The sequence below is a fragment of the Taudactylus pleione genome, unplaced genomic scaffold (genome assembly GCF_031769625.1).
Source record: "Taudactylus pleione unplaced genomic scaffold, aTauple2 ptg000572l, whole genome shotgun sequence".
NCBI classification, from domain to species: domain Eukaryota; kingdom Metazoa; phylum Chordata; class Amphibia; order Anura; family Myobatrachidae; genus Taudactylus; species Taudactylus pleione.
In genome coordinates this window covers 2,279,242-2,298,211 of record NW_028284974.1, presented here as the reverse complement: position 1 = coordinate 2,298,211, position 18,970 = coordinate 2,279,242, and the positions used below count along the sequence as shown (strand labels likewise).

Below are 18,970 nucleotides of genomic sequence, written 5' to 3'. Positions count from 1 at the left end.
ATCATCTGCAACTCCACGTACCTGTCCCCCATCATTTGCACCTCCACGTACCTGTCCCACATCATTTACACCTCCACCTACCTGTCCCACATAATTTACACCACCACATATCTGTCCCCCATCATTTACATCTCCACATACCTGTCCTACATCATTTACACCTCCACATACCTCTCCCACATTATTTACACCTCCGTGTACTTCTCCCACATGATTTACACCTATCTGTCTTACATCATTTACACCTCCACATACCTGTCCCACATCATTTACACCTCATGTACCTGTCCCCCATCATTTTCACCACCACCTACCTGTCTCACATCATTTACACCTCCACCTACCTGTCTCACATCATTTACACCTCCACCTACCTGTCCCCCATCATTTACACCTCCACCTACCTGTCCCACATAATTTACACCACCACATATCTGTCCCCATCATTTACATCTCCACATACCTGTCCCACCTCATTTACACCCCCAAATACCTGTCCCCCATCATTTACACCTCCGTGTACCTGTCCCACATCATTTACACCTACCTGTCTTACATAATTTACACCTCCACATACCTGTCCCCCATCATTTCCACCTCCACATACCTGTCCCCCATCATTTCCAACACCACGTACCTGTCTCACATCATTTCCACCTACCTCTCCCACATCATTTACACCTCCGCCTACCTGTCTCACATCATTTACACCTCCGCCTACCTGTCTCACATCATTTATACCTCCACCTACCTGTCCCACATCATTTACACCTCCACATACCTGTCCCACATCACTTACACCTCCACGTAGCTGTCCCATATCACTTACACCTCCATGTACCTGTCTCACATCATTTACAGCTTCATGTACCTGTCCCACATCACTTACACCTCCACGTACCTGTCCCACATCATTTACGCCGCCACATTTACACCTCCACCTACTTGTCTCACATCATTTACGCCTCCACATTTACACCTCCACCTACTTGTCTCACATCATTTACGCCTCCACCTACCTGTCCCACATCATTAACACCTCCACCTCCCTGTCCCACATCATTTACACCTCCACATACCTGTCCCACATCACTTACACCTCCACGTAGCTGTCCCATATCACTTACACCTCCATGTACCTGTCTCACATCATTTACAGCTTCATGTACTTGTCCCACATCACTTACACCTCTACGTACCTGTCCCACATCATTTACGCCGCCACATTTACACCTCCACCTACTTGTCTCACATCATTTACGCATCCACATTTACACCTCCACCTACTTGTCTCACATCATTTACGCCTCCACATTTACACCTCCACCTACTTGTCTCACATCATTCACACCTCCACCTACCTGTCCCACATCATTTACACCTCCACCTACCTGTCCCACATCATTTACACCTCCATGTACCTGTCCCCCATCATTTACACCTCCACGTACCTGTCCCCCATCATTTACACCTCCACGTACCTGTCCCCCATCATTTACACCTCCACGTACCTGTCCCCCATCATTTATACCTCCACGTACCTGTCCCCCATCATTTGCACCTCCACGTACCTGTCCCACATCATTTACACCTCCACGTACCTGTCCCCCATCATTTACACCTCCACGTACCTGTCCCCCATCATTTGCACCTCCACGTACCTGTCCCCCATCATTTACACCTCTCTAGGTACCTGTCCCCCATCATTTACACCTCCACGTACCTGTCCCACATCATTTACACCACCACATATCTGTCCCCCATCATTTACATCTCCACATACCTGTCCTACATCATTTACACCTCCATGTACCTGTCCCACATAATTGACACCACCACGTATCTGTCCCCATCATTTACATCTCCACATACCTGTACCAACTCATTTACACCCCCAAATACCTGTCCCCCATCATTCACACCTCCGTGTACCTATCCCACATCATTTACACCTACCTGTCTTACATAATTTACACCTCCACATACCTGTCCCCCATCATTTCCAACACCACGTACCTGTCTCACATCATTTCCACCTACCTCTCCCACATCATTTACACCTCCGCCTACCTGTCTCACATCATTTACGCCTCCACATTTACACCTCCACCTACCTGTCCCACATCATTTACACCTCCACGTACCTGTCCCCCATCATTTACACCTCCACGTACCTGTCCCCCATCATTTACACCTCCACATACCTGTTCCACATCACTTACATCGCCACGTACCTGTCTCACATCAGTTACACCTCCATGTACCTGTCCCACATCACTTACACCTCCGCCTACCTGTCTCACATCATTTACACCTACACCTACCTGTCCCACATCATTTACACCTCCATGTACCTGTCTCACATCATTTAAACCTCCGCCTACCTGTCTCACATCATTTACACCTACACCTACCTGTCCCACATCATTTACACCTCCACCAACCTGTCCCACATCACTTACACCTCTACATACATGTCCCACATCATTTACGCTTCCATGTTCCTGTCCCCCATCATTTCCACCACCACGTACCTGTCTCACATCATCGGAGGTTCTGCACATCAGTGTCCTGACATTTTTACCTGAAATTAAAGATATCCCTAACTTTTCACATGCTCACAAAATAAAAACGTGAATTGCCTCTGATAAAAGCAAGGTGAGTATGGCATATTTTGATTGCAATTGAAAATTGCGGTACGAGTTTTCCATGAGAGCGGCTCGCAGGATCCAACTCGCACCTAATTGGTTTGACCCCCTAGGGGTAAATTTACTAAAGTGAGAGTTTTTAGAAGTGAGTTTTAAAAGCGATGTTGCCCATAGCAACCAATCAGATTCTGGCTATTATCTACTAGGAGGTGCTAGTTAAATGTTAAGTAGAATCTGATTAGTTGCTAAGGGCAACATCACTTTTGAAACTGTCTTCTAAATACTCTCACTTTAGTAAATTTACCCCCTAGTGTCCAAACAATGGAACTACATCAGATTTAGCTCATGATTAGTGTCAGTAAAAGTGACTTACACAGAATAAAATACCTTCCCCCATCTTGTCCTCAGCTGCCCTATCGGACCTTATGCATGATGTACGGACTGAACTACTCCCCCCATCATATCATTCATGGCCGCTCCAATAAATATCCAGCACACACACACCCGCATAGAGTAATTGGGTCGTACGCCCCGCCCACCAAGTCATTCTCCTCATTAATAAGCCGTCCCATGGTGCAGCCGGGTGCGCCAGACTACACCTCCCAGGGGGCATTGCGGAGTGACGTCACCGGGCGGCCGCGTGGCGCTGGTTGCTATGAGAACCGCATTGGACAGTGTCTTCCCCGCAGCTGCTTCCGGACGGTGCCAGATCACTTCCGGCGGCTGCCAGCAGAGGAGGTAGGTGGTGCTGGTGGGGAGGAGGGGCGGGAGTGTTTACTATAGTCTGCCGGGGAACTACAGATCCCAGATGGCTCCGACAGTTCTTGGTTTGCTGTGACTTGTAGTTCCACAGAAGGAAGCAGGAGAGACACAGTGACCACCTCTGGCAATGGTTGTGACTGTAACCAGATATGCAAACCATTTTATTCCTTCCCTGTTTGTGTGTGTGTATATGTGTGTGTGTGTGTGTGTGTGTGTGTGTATATATATATATATATCATACACAGGGCTATTTTCTAGAAAAATAGATTCAGGAACTGTGAGTGGAGCTATAGAATTTAAAATGTGTATGTGTGTGAAAAGATGGCACTGAAAAGGATTTTAAAATAAAGCTTAACTTATGAAAATACATTTTGGGCCAGGACATTGTGTCAGTTAATGGGAGGCACAGGAACTGAATTCCTCTTGAATAATATCTGTGTGTATATGTATGTATGTATGTATGTATGTGTGTGTGTGTGTGTGTATATATATATATCTATATCTCAAAGTCTGAGGGCACACTGAACCTAACTTAAGCCATCAGGGTGTGCTCCATTAAAGACATCAAATGTCCAAAGAATAGAAAATCCAGTAAAATGTCGCTAACCGCAGATTATAAAGAAAAACTTTGTTTATTCAACTCATCAAGGGATCCCTTGGTGGTAGCTGTGCTGTCTTTGTGTATTTGGTCTTGATTCCCTCTTGCTCTTCTAGCCATAGTCGTATTCTACTCATTGCCTCCTCAATACCACCCACCCTGCGTCTGGTTGTATACTTGTGTTTGTGTTCATAGGGCCTGATTCAGCCAGGATCGGAACTGCCATTACGCATGCAATCGGCCGATTGTGTTCTGCGCATGTGTATGCATCACTGTACGCGAACTAGCCACTGCGATCAGGAGCCGTATTCAATTTGAGCCGAGCCACAATACTTTTCCGCATCCCGGACCTTTCACCTACTTCGCCTGTTTTGTAGGCGGAAAAGTATAGCGCGTTTGCACGCTTTACCCCGTATTCAATTTGAAAGTAGGCGAAAACGGGACCCGGCGAAACTTGAACAGGCGGAAAGTCCTGTCAGATTTGGGGAAATCAGCCTGACACCCCGCAAAAGATGCTTGACATGGGGGTTAGCTATGGTACCACCGATTTGGCTTGCTGAAGGTATTTGCTGTTTTTAAATGGGCTCAATAGCTGCTAAATAGTGTTTTTCTATACTTGGTGCAGAATAGTATTCAGGAGTATTTTTTCCAGGTAATAAGTTATCCCAGCAAATTTGGGGTACTTGAAAATGGGGGGTAGCATATTTAAAAGTTGCTAAAGTGAAGTTGAAAAAAATTGTGAAAAATCCACCTGCCGCAAGCACCTGCAATCAAAAAAACACTTGGCCCATACTTAGGGGCCCCCCCAGAGTCAAGTTCGCTAGTTTTTAACTTTTTACACCAACATTTTTTTTCGCCCCCTTTTCAAAGTCATTTTTTGGGGTGTCCTTAAGTGTTTTTTAATTTTTTTTGACACAGTTTACCTTTGGGGGACTGTCTGAAGGCTGCAGGGGGGTTCCTGCAACGTTACACCCCAAAACCCCAATTCTGCACTTTTTTCCGCCTGCTTTTCATAGGCGAAACTTTTTCGCCTAGTACATTGCATTGACTTTCCACCTAGGCGGAAAGTCTTTCAAATTGAATACGGGGTTAAAGCAAAACAGACGAAAATTACGTCATTGGCGAAAAAGTATTGTGCATCCGGACTTTTTGCCTCAAATTGAATACGAGCCCAGGTCTGCGTTCACAGTGGCTACGCAGACCCATTGCAGGGTGGGTGGTCGGGGAAATGCAGGCGTGCCAGTGCGTTTGAACGCTGTTGCAGGGGCATGCATAAATTATCCACTGCAATGCCATACGCAGCTCGAGTGCTCAGTGCGTGCGCTGAGGATAGCAATTTCTGAGTTACGTCAGACCTTGTGCAAGTGTGTGTGAGGCTGCGATGGTACTCCATGTTACCGATGGTTTCTCAGTCTTGCTAAACATTACAGATGTGTGTAAGGTAGGCGTCCTTATGTAGTGCTGTGACGGCATAGCGTTCGTAATGTATTAGCATATCACAGTGAGACTGCGTGTGTAATTGTCATGAATTGGGCCCATAGTTCTCATTCTGTCTGAGTTGTCTAATGACCACCGTACAGTGCTGTGGACACCATTAATGTAATTTATTAATAATTAAACTTTGTGGTATAAATGACTATTCTATATTGAGGACTCCTGTAATGTTAGGTAGGTTTCGGAGCATGCTTAATGCTAGTAACATGCTGCACGCAGCAATAACTTATGGTATCCATATGTGCACTACTGCCAGTCCCTGCATTGTTCTTCTTACCCAGTCAGCGTACACTCTGTAAGACAGGACCATTAGGGTTACACCGACAAGGTGGCACTGCCAGGCCACAGGTTGCATTGTACACACACAGGATATCCTTGTCTGTGTCTAGTTCCTGGAACATATCATGTGTGTTTAAGTTGCTGGTACGGCTTTTCGTTCCTGGACGTTTTGTTACAGATGTATCCATCTTGTTTACCTGTGTATTACAGAAATACAATTCATTACCGTCCTAGTCAATATGTGAACAAGTGTTAGATATTTAGCATTTCATTTGATATATCCATACAATACTAATATCTATATAATAATGCAGAATGGCATGCACATCCTGAGGGGGAGGGCTAAGGTGACAGCATACGCCAGGTCCAGATATATAGTGCAGTAGCTTAGTTGGTGGGCATCATGTTTTCTACCCAATGGAAACCATTGTGAATTTAGAGGGTCTGGGTCTGTCTCTATTAGAGAGAGTGTATATCCAACGGTAAAGACCAGCGGCTAAATGTAATAGCTTGCGATCTTCAGCCGCTGCGGGGATTTATGCGAGTCTCCTCGTATTTTTAAAGCGCCAATCATTTTAAAGGCTAAACCAAGCTGGTTTTAGCCTTTAAAATGATTGGCACTTGGAAATACGAGGAGACTCGCATAAATCCCCGCAGCGGCTGAAGATCGCAAGCTATTACATTTAGCCGCTGGTTATTCTGGTAAAACGAAAATATTTTTTTTAAGGCTTGAAAGTAATATAAATATTAAGGTGGTGTTCTCTAATCTTGGATTAGAGTGTATAGCACATTCTTTGAAATAATTAACCTATTTAGTGTTTTTTCTAGCACCATGCACCTGTCACAACACGTGCAGTTCCTCTTTCCTGCCTGGGGTGTTCCTGTCTGCTCTGGTGCTTCTAGCAGCTAATGCAACAAACTGCTAAGATACAGACCAGAGGGCCTGATTCAGAGCTGAACGCTCTGACCAGAGCGCTCGCTCTGAATCAGGGCCCTCCTCCATGAAAATGGAGCGGCCTCCTGGCCGCTCGCATAGCTGTGGGTGACCACCCACAGCATATGCGAGCGGCCAAAAAGATGGTCGCGATGCTCTTGACCATCGCGACCATCGGACTTGCGACGGAGACCCTGCAGTAGGGTCTCCCTGCCACAAGCCCTGGAGTGATTTTGGCTCTAGTGATGTCAGTGGGGCCGGCTTCAGACGGTAGGCGTTCCCATGGGAACGCCTCCGTCTGGCAGGCACGCCCACCAAAGGGGGCGTGTTGTCAATCAACATCGACAGCACGCCCCGTTTGGTGCGAGACCGGGAGCGATGGAAAGCCCATTGCTCCCCGGGTCTCGAGCATGCGCACGACGGAGCTCCCTCCGTTGTGCGCATGCGCAGTGGGAAACATCGACCCGCTTGCGAGCGTACTGCCACTTGCGAGCGGGTCTGAATGACCCCTAGAGTGTGCTAGAAGCACAACAGCGGAAAGCGCCACCTCCGGTAGGAAAGAGGTACTGCACAGGTTGTGACAGGTGCAGGGTGCTAGAATAAACACTACTATTAATGTGGGGTTTTCTAATATCTAGGAATAGAACGTATATTAGCACAGAGCATGCGCTTGGAAATAATATAGAATTTAAGGTGGGGTTCTCCTTTAATATCTATGATAGGAATGTATATTAGCATTGGGCATGTGGCAGGCCTGCTAAGTTCTGTGTCTCTCTCTGTTCCTGTCGCAGAAAGCCCAGGACACTGAACATGACAGGGAAGAGTGGGGAGGTGTTAACTGGAGCAGCGGACGAGGGACCCAGTGGCATTATTACCAAGTAGGAACTCTAATGTGTTATTGCTGAATGCATCAGTTATTGTTCCCTGATCATCTGCATGTCTGTTATCTGTAAGGACGAACTGACCTAACCTGTCCAACACGTCATGCCTACACAAACATGTCCATCTGATGATGGCGGCCTGTCACGTGCGAGGCATCAATAAACCACACAGACCAGTTGCATAAACTCTGTATGCTAAACATTGCTCTACTGCTGTAGGAAATACAAATAGTGCAGTAGACTTCCACGTTACAGACACGTGTCCCAGATTTAACGTGTGCTCTATGCTGTTCTGTCATACCCCAGTCTTAGCTTTGTCCCATGCATTAAACGAGTTTTGGAAATCCACAGATTTGTTACACAGTGAATCAAACAGAAAGCAGATCTGATTGTGACAGATGGTGTATTATTTATCACATACATCTTACATTGGCTTATTACCCCCCGACTACGCTTATACTTGTCCCTGGGAGGATAGACCCATTACCTGTAATGCAGGTGTATGTTTCTTATACCCCTTTTCCACCTAAATTCCGGGTCTGACCTGGAGTTGGAACAAAGTTCCTATCCGGATCAGACCTGGAATTTTGCCGGCGCCGACTCGGGATATTCCCGAGTCGGCGCCGCTCACACCGCAGTCGGGTCTGCATAGACCAGGCTTTTGCGGAGTGAAAGTGGTCGCTTGGAGATGACGTCATCTCCAAGCGCCACTGAAGCCGGACCAATCGGCCGGCTAGCAGCGCACTCCAGGTCATTGTGACCAGTGTTAAACCCTGCCAGTTACCTGGGTTGGATTGCCGGGTCACTCGACCCGGCGATCCAACTCTCTCCCCTTTTACACCAGGGAGCTGCCCAGGTTAACCCTTCAAAAACCCGGGTTTTAGCTCCGGTGTAAAAGGGGTATTAGTGTGTGCAGCAGATTTATGGCCATGTAATGTCCAGCTTTTTTGTCTACGTCAGAAGTCTCGGTGGCTTTAGCAGCCATTTTCATGAAGTTCAAGTTGTTTTTTAAGAACCGTAAAGAAGACAGGACCACAGTGTTTGATGTACAGCAAAATAGCAATAACCGTACCCTCTGTAATATCAGATCAGAGCTGAGTATTTATTAAGCATTATGGCTCCTGTTACACTGTGATTGGCGGTTTTCTGTGCGGTGGTCGGGCTGCAGCTAAAATGCCATTACCACAGACTGTGTTTTACCATGAGACCCCTCTGACGCGTGAGTTTCTTGTTCTGAGTTTATAAAGCCACTTTAATGTCCTGTATGGTGAAATCAGTAATGCTATTTGCACAAGTGATTATTATAGAAAGCAGTATGTAAGGAAATTGCTCTAATAAATCTAATGGTATTTTTCCAGCAGGGTCCTTTTCGGTACATAGGTACATTGGCCCTCATTCAGAGCCGTACGCTCTGAATGAGGGCCGCCCTCCATAATTATGGCGCGTCCTCCTGGACGCTCGTATAGCTGTGGGTCACCACCCACAGCCTATACGAGCGTGCAGTTTGCTGGCCGCGATGGTCTTGACCATCGCGACCATCGCCACTGCGAGCCGGAGCCTGCGGTTGAGTTTTTCAACCGCAAGGCCCGGAGTGATTTTGGCTCTATCAGAGCCAAAATCACTCCCACTGACATCACTAGTGATGTCAGTGGGCCGGCTTCTGACGGTAGGCGTTCCCTTGGGAACGCCCCCGTCAGGGAGGCACGCCCACCAAAGGGGGCGTGCTGTCAATCAACATCGACAGCACGCCCCCTTTGATCAGACACAACGAGCGAAGGAAAGTCCTTCGCTCGTCGCGTCTGGCGCATGCGCACGACGGAGCTCCCGCCGTCGTGCGCATGCGCAGTGCACAACATCGACCCACTTGCGAGCAGACAGCCGCTTGCGAGTGGGTCTGAATCAGGCCCATTGTCCTCTGTTTCCCTGAGTCCTTTTTGTTCATTGTTCCCTAGACATCCATCTTGTATCTGCTCCTCTGCTGCACACTATCTCATTAGACCTCTTCCTTCCCTCCTCAGGATCTTTCCCAAGATGATCACCCCAAGCACAGCGAAGGATTGGTTTGACCGGCGCAGGGCCCACATCCGCCCATGGAATAACTTTATTGACCAGAGACGCTTCTCCCGTCCACAGAACTTCGGGGATCTGTGTAAGCGCATGACGCGGAATGTGGAACATTTTCAGAGCAACTACATCTTTGTTTTCCTGGGGCTCATCATGTACTGCATGTGAGTTCTTCTGTCTGCCAGCATCATTCTATACAGTCTTATGTTCTCTGGGCCTGATTCAGAGCCGGACGCTATTTGCGTTCGCTCGTTCAGAAAAAGGGGCCGGCTATTTAAATTGAGCGCTTACTTTTTGCGGTCTGTTGACGCCTCTGTTTGAGCGAGCGAACGAAACATGCGCTCGCTATTCTGTAAAGACGCCCCCTGGCCGCTCGCATCATACGTCATCTCCGCTATTTATTTGATTAATCGAGTACATCGAAAGGCGTCTGAACTGCTCGCAGTGCTTGTGGTTGGATTTTCCTACCGCAATCATGCGAACAGTTCAGGCTAAGAAACAACCAAGCAACGTGGTCGATGACGCTGCTTTGTTAATTATGCACACCCTTAAAAAGCCCGTTTTGACCGTTTGGCACGCCTGCGTTCGGATCACCACTCCCCGTTTTCAAGCACCTTCCCCTGTTACCACCCACATACGCCTCATCCTGTCACTCAAATTAGCAGGCACTCGCTATTTTGCGAGCGCTCGATTTCCGACCGCAATGACTGGTTGGCGCATGCGCATTATGACCCATGTGCAGTTGTGCGAACATCGCTCGGAGCGAACGAGCGGCTCTGAATCAGGCCCTCTGTTCCAGCACTTCTCCTTCTGTAAGTCAGATTGATCTGTGAAATGAAGGACTCCGACAAAATGGTAAGAAGGTGGCTGATGGGGATTTACATGACTGAGCACGGGCAAGTAACTCGGAAGAGACAGCCAACACGAGATTGTAAATGTTGGAGGCAGTCTTTATATGCTGTGCTGTACACTTCTATCTATTATCTGTAATGGAGGGAATGCTGAGTGTTGTCTGTGGTAACCGCTGAAGGGGATTTGTGGTGAGTCCTGGTCTACTTCTCTCATGGACACGTTCTCCAGCACTGCACTAGAAGCAGACTCTGCACCAGAGACTCTATCGTAGCTGAAACACCTTCAGCTCTGCCCAGAGGTCTTTGGGTCTAATGAGGCCCATACATCTGTGACTGATGGCGGCAATTCTCTCTCTGCTGATGGCGGGGTCCTAGAAACAGAGATAATCAACATGTTGAAAAATCTCGATTCTCCGATTCCAACCTGAGAAAACAGTCGGAAAAGTTGTGTCTGGGATTTTTTCCACGTTGAATTTCTCTGATCCGCCAACGGATCGCCGATCATCTATGACCATTGGTCGGATTTGCGGAACAGGGAAATGGGGCCTGATTTTGAGACTGACACAATGCCAATATTTTCGCAGAACGAGCGATTGTTTGCTAATGCGTAAGTGCGAAAGCCGAACTGTGCAAGTGCGAAAGCCGAACTGTGCAAGTGCGAAAGCCGAACTGTGCAAGTGCGAAAGCCGAACTGCGCACGTTCAGCGATAGCATTGCGATTACTCTCGTACACAGGAACCACTTGCCAAGCGAGTGACAGGTAGTCAGTGCTTGGTGGTGGTAACGCAGGGGATGGTTAGAAAAACGCAGGTGTGTCTGACTGTATAAACACCGTATTGTGGGCGTGCATAAATTAACCACTGCAATCTCCTAGGCTGCGTAAGACCTCTGCGTGTCAGGAGAGCTGCAGTGTTTGCGGCTGGTCAGGCTTGCCTTACATGCTGTGTGACTCCCGGATGTGCGTTGAGAAGGCAGCAGTGGGTGTCCCTATGCTCGATTAAGCTTTGGAAGCATTAGCATATTTTCTCAGCTGTGTTCCGTGCGAAAGCGCAGCCTGAAATTGCATTAGCGTACATCTCTGAATCAGACCCTTAGTGTGAACAATATCATGTCTTTGGCAATTCTATGGTGCCCTCATAGTGGGTATTTGTATCTGAACGCTACGTTAGTTAGAAAGGTGAGTAAACAAGTATATTTGTCACATACCAAATTGTTAGGCTTATATACGTGATTAAAGTTCACCAAAATAAGCTAATACCAACTCTGTGCTAATGTAATTGTAGTAAACTGATTATTTCACATAACCTATGTATCAGTATTGTAATCTATAACAGATCTGTGACCGGGACGCGTGTTTCGCTGTCGGTTCTGATTACACACAGGGACTGGTTTAAGTAGGTTTTAACACCTATCCCTTTGCAATACGTCATGTAGCCGTTGTCCAATCACCTCCTTTGTTTTCCAATGTGTGCTGCAATGAATTAAGTTATTACAGTAGTTAGACAATTAAAACTAAAGTTTATTCTATCAGGTGTGATCGTTGATATTCATTAATGAGAAAAGATATATCTCACGTATTTACTAAATGGCAGCTTTGCAAAACAAAGATCTTCTTTTTAAAACAGCACTTTATTTAAAGACAATGCACTTTGTTGGCGTTAAAAAAATTCTGCTATATCACGTGTGTGTATGTATGTGTGTATATATATTAGGGATGAGCGGGTTCAGTTCCCTGAGAACCGAACCCACCCGAACTTCCCAAGCCCAAGCTCGGATCTCCCTGTCTGCCCCGGATCCCTCTCCCGAGGTAAAACCTCGAGATCTGCTGTCTGATCTCGAGGTTTTGCCTCGAGCGGCCATTTTAAAAAAAATGCCTTTGCCTTCAATGGGCAAAGTGCTGATTGGCTGACAGAGCCGTCTGTCACGGCTCTCAGCCAATCAGCATTATGGTGCTCATTTGCATGTAGCACGGACTCGTGAGATCCGTGCTACATGCATCTGTGTGACTGACAGTGACAAAGAGCACAGATGGGTCAGTGAGACCCGTCTGTGCTGCTGTGTATTTCAATGACACAGATGCACGCACGGACCAGGAGATTCGTGCTACTTGCATCTGTGTCATTGACACAGAGCACTGACGGGTCCGTGAGACCCGTCTGTGCTGCTGTGGTAAAAAAAAAAAACCTGTGTAAAAAAAGAAAAAAATGGCGTGCCCCCCCCCAAAAAAGAGCAACCAGCCCCGGGCATTAGTGACCCAGTGCTGGGTGTGCTTAGATACAGGGGACAAACGACGTAGGGGTCCCCTGTACTTAAGCACAACCAGCACCGGGCTAGTCAGAACCAGCGCTGGTTGCCAAAATACGGGGGACAAACGATGTAGGGGTCCCCCGTATTCTGCGCAACCAGCTCTAGGCTCTGATCCGGTCCTGGTTCTGGAAATACAGGGGAAAAAAATTAGTAGGGTTCCCCTGTATGTTCCAGAACCAGCACTGGACTTTTTCTAGCGGGGGGCTGATGCCACAGCCAGGGGAGCCCTTTCACCGGGCCCCCCAGCCGCAGCATCAGCCCTGACCGCTAGTCAGCCCAGGCCGGGGATCCCTGGAGAGCTGGGGACCCCCCCCAATAAAGGGGTCACCCTCTCCAGGGCACCCCAGGCCCAGGCCGATAGCCCGGGGCTATCCCCGCCACCCCTGGTGGCGGTGGGTGGCGGGTTGATTGTGTGGTGTGGTGTAAATAAAGAATATCAAACATTGTCTTTACAAGTAGAACTGCAAGTCCCAGCAAGCCTGCCCCGCATGCTGGTACTTGGAGAACCACAAGTACCAGCATGCAGGGCATTAAGGGCCCACTAGTACCTGTAGTTCACCTGTAAAAAAATGTTTAAAAAAAACACAGGACACACACCGTGACAGTATAAGTTTATTAAACATACATACACACACATGTACACATACTCACCTATGTAACCTGTAGCATCGGTCCACTTGTCCGGTAAAGTATCCATAGGGGACCTGTGAAAAAAAACATACTCACCATCTCCTATGCGAGGTTCTGTCCTCTTCGTTCCAAAGTAGGCATCCCCGGACTTGGCAAAAAAAAAACGAAAATGCGATCCACGAACTTAGTACCGTTCTATAAAACGGTACTTCCCGAATGAGAGCTTAGCGGCGGGGTATCACCATGGAAACCCCGCTGCTAAGCGTTCATTGGCTGAGAGGGGTCATCTCCCGTCTCTCAGCCAATGAACGGCTCCCTCCATTGTAGTCAATGGTGGGAGCCGCAAGGTTATTAAAGTTTTTAAAGACCAGCGGGAACACGCATTGCTGGTCGTTTTAGACATTTTAGTAAACGATTAATGAACGATAACGACTTCGTTATCGTTCAATCTCTCAATTTAATCGCCTAGTGGATGGGCAGCTTAAGTGTCATCTTTGGTGGTAGTTTGCCGGGTCCTTTGAGGTATGCTGTAATTCTGTCATCTTTTAAAAGTGAGGCTGTGACGTGGTATCTCTGTCTGAGTGAGGCTGTGACGTGGTATCTCTGTCTGAGTGAGGCTGTGACGTGGTATCTCTGTCTGAGTGAGGCTGTGACGTGGTATCTCTGTCTGAGTGAGGCTGTGACGTGGTATCTCTGTCTGAGTGAGGCTGTGACGTGGTATCTCTGTCTGAGTGAGGCTGTGACGTGGTATCTCTGTCTGAGTGAGGCTGTGACGTGGTATCTCTGTCTGAGTGAGGCTGTGACGTGGTATCTCTGTCTGAGTGAGGCTGTGACGTGGTATCTCTGTCTGAGTGAGGCTGTGACGTGGTATCTCTGTCTGAGTGAGGCTGTGACGTGGTATCTCTGTCTGAGTGAGGCTGTGACGTGGTATCTCTGTCTGAGTGAGGCTGTGACGTGGTATCTCTGTCTGAGTGAGGCTGTGACGTGGTATCTCTGTCTGAGTGAGGCTGTGACGTGGTATCTCTGTCTGAGTGAGGCTGTGACGTGGTATCTCTGTCTGAGTGAGGCTGTGACGTGGTATCTCTGTCTGAGTGAGGCTGTGACGTGGTATCTCTGTCTGAGTGAGGCTGTGACGTGGTATCTCTGTCTGAGTGAGGCTGTGACGTGGTATCTCTGTCTGAGTGAGGCTGTGACGTGGTATCTCTGTCTGAGTGAGGCTGTGACGTGGTATCTCTGTCAGAGTGAGGCTGTGACGTGGTATCTCTGTCAGAGTGAGGCTGTGACGTGGTATCTCTGTCAGAGTGAGGCTGTGACGTGGTATCTCTGTCAGAGTGAGGCTGTGACGTGGTATCTCTGTCAGAGTGAGGCTGTGACGTGGTATCTCTGTCAGAGTGAGGCTGTGACGTGGTATCTCTGTCAGAGTGAGGCACTGTTGTGCTGCTTTTCTCTGAGTGGTTTCTCTGTGAGTAATGCTATTGTATACACTTTATTAGGTTTTGGTCATAGTGGGAAGTAGTGCAGACATGCAGTCACACTGGGAGGTGTGCGGTCATTGGGAAATAATGCATGGTTATGTGATTTGGTGAGTCCAGTCATGTTAGTGGATTTTCTGCACTTTTGACACACCATTTTATACATAAATAAATATACCCATTAGCCATAACATTAAAACCATTGACGGTTGCACTGAATAACATTATTTATCTTGTTGTTATGGCACCTGCCAAGGGATAGGATATGTTAGGCAGCAAGTGAACACTCAGTTCTTGCAGTTGATGTGTTGGTAGCAGTAAAAATGACCAAGTGTAAGGATCCGTGTGACTTTGACAAGGGCCCAATTGTGTTGGTTAGATGACTCGGTCAGAGCTTCCCCATAGCAGCAGGACTTGTAGGGTGTTCCCAGTATGCAGCGGTTAGTACCTACCAAAAGTGGTCCAACGAAGAACAAACAGTGAACCGGCAACAGGGTCATGGGCGCCCATGCTTTGAGGAATATAATGTTGACTTAGCCATCAAATTCCCCAGATCTCAATCCAAGTGAATATCTGTGGGATGTGCTGGAAAGATAAGTCCAATCCATGGTGGCCCCACCTCACAATTTACAGAACTTAAAGCATCTGCTGCTAATGTCTTGGTGCCAGGTACCACAGAACACCTTCCGAGGTCTTGTGGAGTCCATGCCTTGGCTGGTCAAAGCTATTTTGGTGGCACAAGGGGGATCTACACAATATTAGGAAGGTGGTATTAATGTTATACCTGGTGGGTGTATGTTGAATGATTTGTAGTCCAGAAACATCTGTTTTATCCATTTGTCCTTCCCAGTATCACCAGCCCCATGCTGCTTATAGCCCTGGCCGTCTTCTTTGGTGGCTGTTACATCATTTACCTGAAGACCCTGCAGTCTAAGATGGTTCTGTTCGGTAAGTTACTGTCCCTGTGTTTCCTATAGATACAGCCCTGTTATGCTCAGCAGGTTTAACTCACTACCTGGAAACGTGTCTCCTGAATAACCACTTTATAATGTAATTTAGTTCTTTAGTTTTAGAACATTGTACTTGAGCATATTACACCAGGAGGTCTAATCTGGCAGGGATGGCTAATATATGGGATAAGGGCAGGCAGTGACCTATCCCTTCCATGACCTCTTATTATAAACAGATTCCTTTTTTAATGTCCCATTTATTCAGCAGATATCTTTACACTTTTGGCTCCTAGTTTCTCTTTTCTCCAGGTCACTAGAATACTTCAGTCTGCCATGTTTAACCTGCTCCTCTGGAATTCAGTGTGTTCTGCAAGTCAGCGGACACTCAGATATGTGGGGCAGGTGGTTTGTATCATATTTAAGAGGGACAGATGTGATGGTAGCAGAGTTTTAGCAAATGCCCAGTAGATTAGTTGCACTATGGCAGGCCTGGCCAAACTGTGGCTCTCCAGCTGTTGTGAAACTACAAGTCCCAGCATACCCTGCAACAGTTTTAGCATTCCCTAATAGCAAAACTGTAGCAGGGCATGCTGGGATTGTAGTTTCACAACAGCTGGAGAGCCAGAGGTTGGCCAGGCCTGCACTATGGGTTGGTTGGTCATGGTATATTAGGGGATGACGGGAAGTAGTGGAAATATATTTACACATCACACTAACCGTGCCCCATACACATGGGTTATACCAGAAATACAGCCCCCTTGAATAAAAAATGGTTAATTGGCTGATCCGCATACACCACCATGGGGGAGAAATGACTGACCACCCTAACCTACATAAAGCCCTTGTATAAACAGCTACAGTGCTATTGGCTCCTGATGCCCAGTCAGAAAAGCCTTTCACTCCTCACATAGATTATCCGGCATTATTTGCTGTTCAATAAACAGACTGCAAAGTTTCTAATAATACAGTAACTGGATAGACTGGTATTTCATGTCATTGCAGTCATTCATTCCATCATCTGGCTGCTCCATCCGGGGCCTGGGAAACCCATCTATGCGATAACTGGGGTAGGTGGGCCAATACTCAGCACGTGGCTGGATACTTGCTCCTAGGCCCCAATAGCCAGTAATTAGGACTGCTAATAACAGTTGCTAATGCCTCTACACATCACTGACATCTTTCACTATATGTGGTGCTAACAATAAATTTCCATATGTGACGTTCAGGTTTGTATGATATGTTTAGTGATCCTGTAGCAATAACGGCTTTGTCATTACAGGCCGGGAGCTGACCATGGCCAATCAGTATGGCTTGGCAGGAGCGGTCTCCTTCCCATTCTTCTGGCTGGCAGGAGCCGGGTCTGCTGTGTTCTGGGTTCTTGGTAAGATTGTCTGTTTTATTGTAATGTACACTGTGACCTCACACTGCAGACTTTTCTTTAGTTATAGATTTGGAAAATGTATATAATTGTCTATGTTTTATATCGCATAAAATTGAGCACCATTATATCGTTTGGATTTTTCATTTTCCGTTGTGTGCTGCAGGCAGAGCACATAATTCAGGCCCCACTGTTTTACAAAGGATTCTGGGAAGTTTAGTTCAGAACCATGCAAACTAGGACACAATGAAATCTGTCACCATTTATTGGTAGCTAATTATTAATGTATCTCCTCTTGCGCTGTCTTATGACATGTTGGAGTTGTACATTATGGCGTCTCCCTCTTACCACAAGTGAATGTAGGCCAAAATATATCCCATTGTCTCTATCCTGTACTCTCCCACTATCATGTTCCCTTCTGTCCTGCAGGTGCCACGCTCGTCGTCATTGGCTCCCATGCATCTTTCCATGAGGTAGAGGGGGATGTAGAGGAACTGCAGATGGAATCTGTGTAACAAGCGGTCTCTGGGATCCTCTCACCTGACTGGCAGCACTGGTGTGGGCCCTTGTTGTACCTTTTCCATATTATATTATACCTTCCTTCCCACATTATAACCCTTCCTTCCTCATTGCGCACTTTTGCAGCAGCCTTTGCACAATATCATGAGGGCCGGTGACTGTCGGCAAGTAGCCCCTTGTACTGCCTCAAGAAAACTACCAGTATAATACGGCGCACTCTGTATAGATTATAGGTGGGGATTGGTCAGCCCAGAGGGACAAATCCGAAAGCAACTGACGGCTACTCTTTCCTGAAGGAGCTGGAGCACTCTCTTGAAACTCTATGACAGTGTTGGCTAACCTTGACACTCCAGCTGTTGTGGAACTATATATCCCAGCATGCCCTGCCACAGTTTTAGCATGCCCTAATAGCAAAACTGTAGCAGTGCATGCTGGGTTATGTAGTTCCATAACAGCTGGAGTGTCAAGGTTAGCCAACACTGCTATATGAGGTTGTCTGTCTTTTTTTTTTTTTTTTTTTTTGTGATATTTAACCCTACTATGTAATAAACTTGTTATTATGTAATAATCTCATATTAAAGGTACTGTACTTCTGAACAATATTCTGACTCGCTGAACAGGCAAGACATGCAATGAGGCCTTTTTGTGTACCAGACCATTGAAAGTTTGATAAATCGCCACCCCTCATAGACCTCTTTGGGGACAGTGGGCCTGATTCAGACCCAGTCACAAGCGCTGAGCGCTTGCAACCGGGTCGATGGTGGCCTAGAGCGCATGCGCGAGACCTGGATAGCGACGGGCAATCCGTCGCTCCGGGTCTCGCACCAAAGGGGGCGTGCTGTCGATGTTGAGTGACAGCACGCCCCCTTTAGTGGGCGGGCCGGGGGAGTGTCTGCCAAGACGGAGGCGTTCCCATGAGAACGCCTACTGTCTGGGTGTGGCCCCACTGACATCACAAGTGATGTCAGTGGGAGAGCTTTCTGCTCTGTTTCAGCCGATAGCTCTCTGGGGCTTGCGGCCACGAGACCCTACCACAAGGGTCTCGTTGCAAGCCTGATGGTCTTGACCATCGCGACTATCTTCCTTGGCAGCTGTGGGTGGTCACAAAAAAAAACCGCCTTGATTCAGAGCGAGAGCTCTGGCAGAGCGTCCGGCTCTGAATCAGGGCCATTGTTATGTAGAGAAGAATTATCTGATTTTTAT

General features: G+C 47.3%; 1 protein-coding gene across 3 annotated transcripts; it reads left to right on the top strand.

Annotated features, from left to right (window-relative positions):
- Window positions 1-3,250: 3,250 nt before the first annotated feature.
- Window positions 3,251-18,149, top strand: RABAC1 (Rab acceptor 1). 3 transcript variants are annotated; one of them, XM_088453199.1, is made up of 6 exons: window positions 3,257-3,386; window positions 7,507-7,593; window positions 9,615-9,824; window positions 15,771-15,868; window positions 17,150-17,251; window positions 17,678-18,149. In XM_088453199.1, the coding sequence occupies exons 1-6, from the start codon at window positions 3,304-3,306 to the stop codon at window positions 17,761-17,763; spliced, it is 666 nt and encodes a 221-aa protein (XP_088309325.1). In that variant the 5' UTR covers window positions 3,257-3,303; the 3' UTR covers window positions 17,764-18,149. The 3 variants fall into 3 exon arrangements, with proteins under 3 accessions (XP_088309326.1, XP_088309325.1, XP_088309327.1); XM_088453201.1 differs by lacking the exon at window positions 3,257-3,386 and adding an exon at window positions 3,413-3,540; XM_088453200.1 differs by lacking the exon at window positions 7,507-7,593 and having other exon boundaries at window positions 3,251-3,386.
- Window positions 18,150-18,970: the final 821 nt, after the last annotated feature.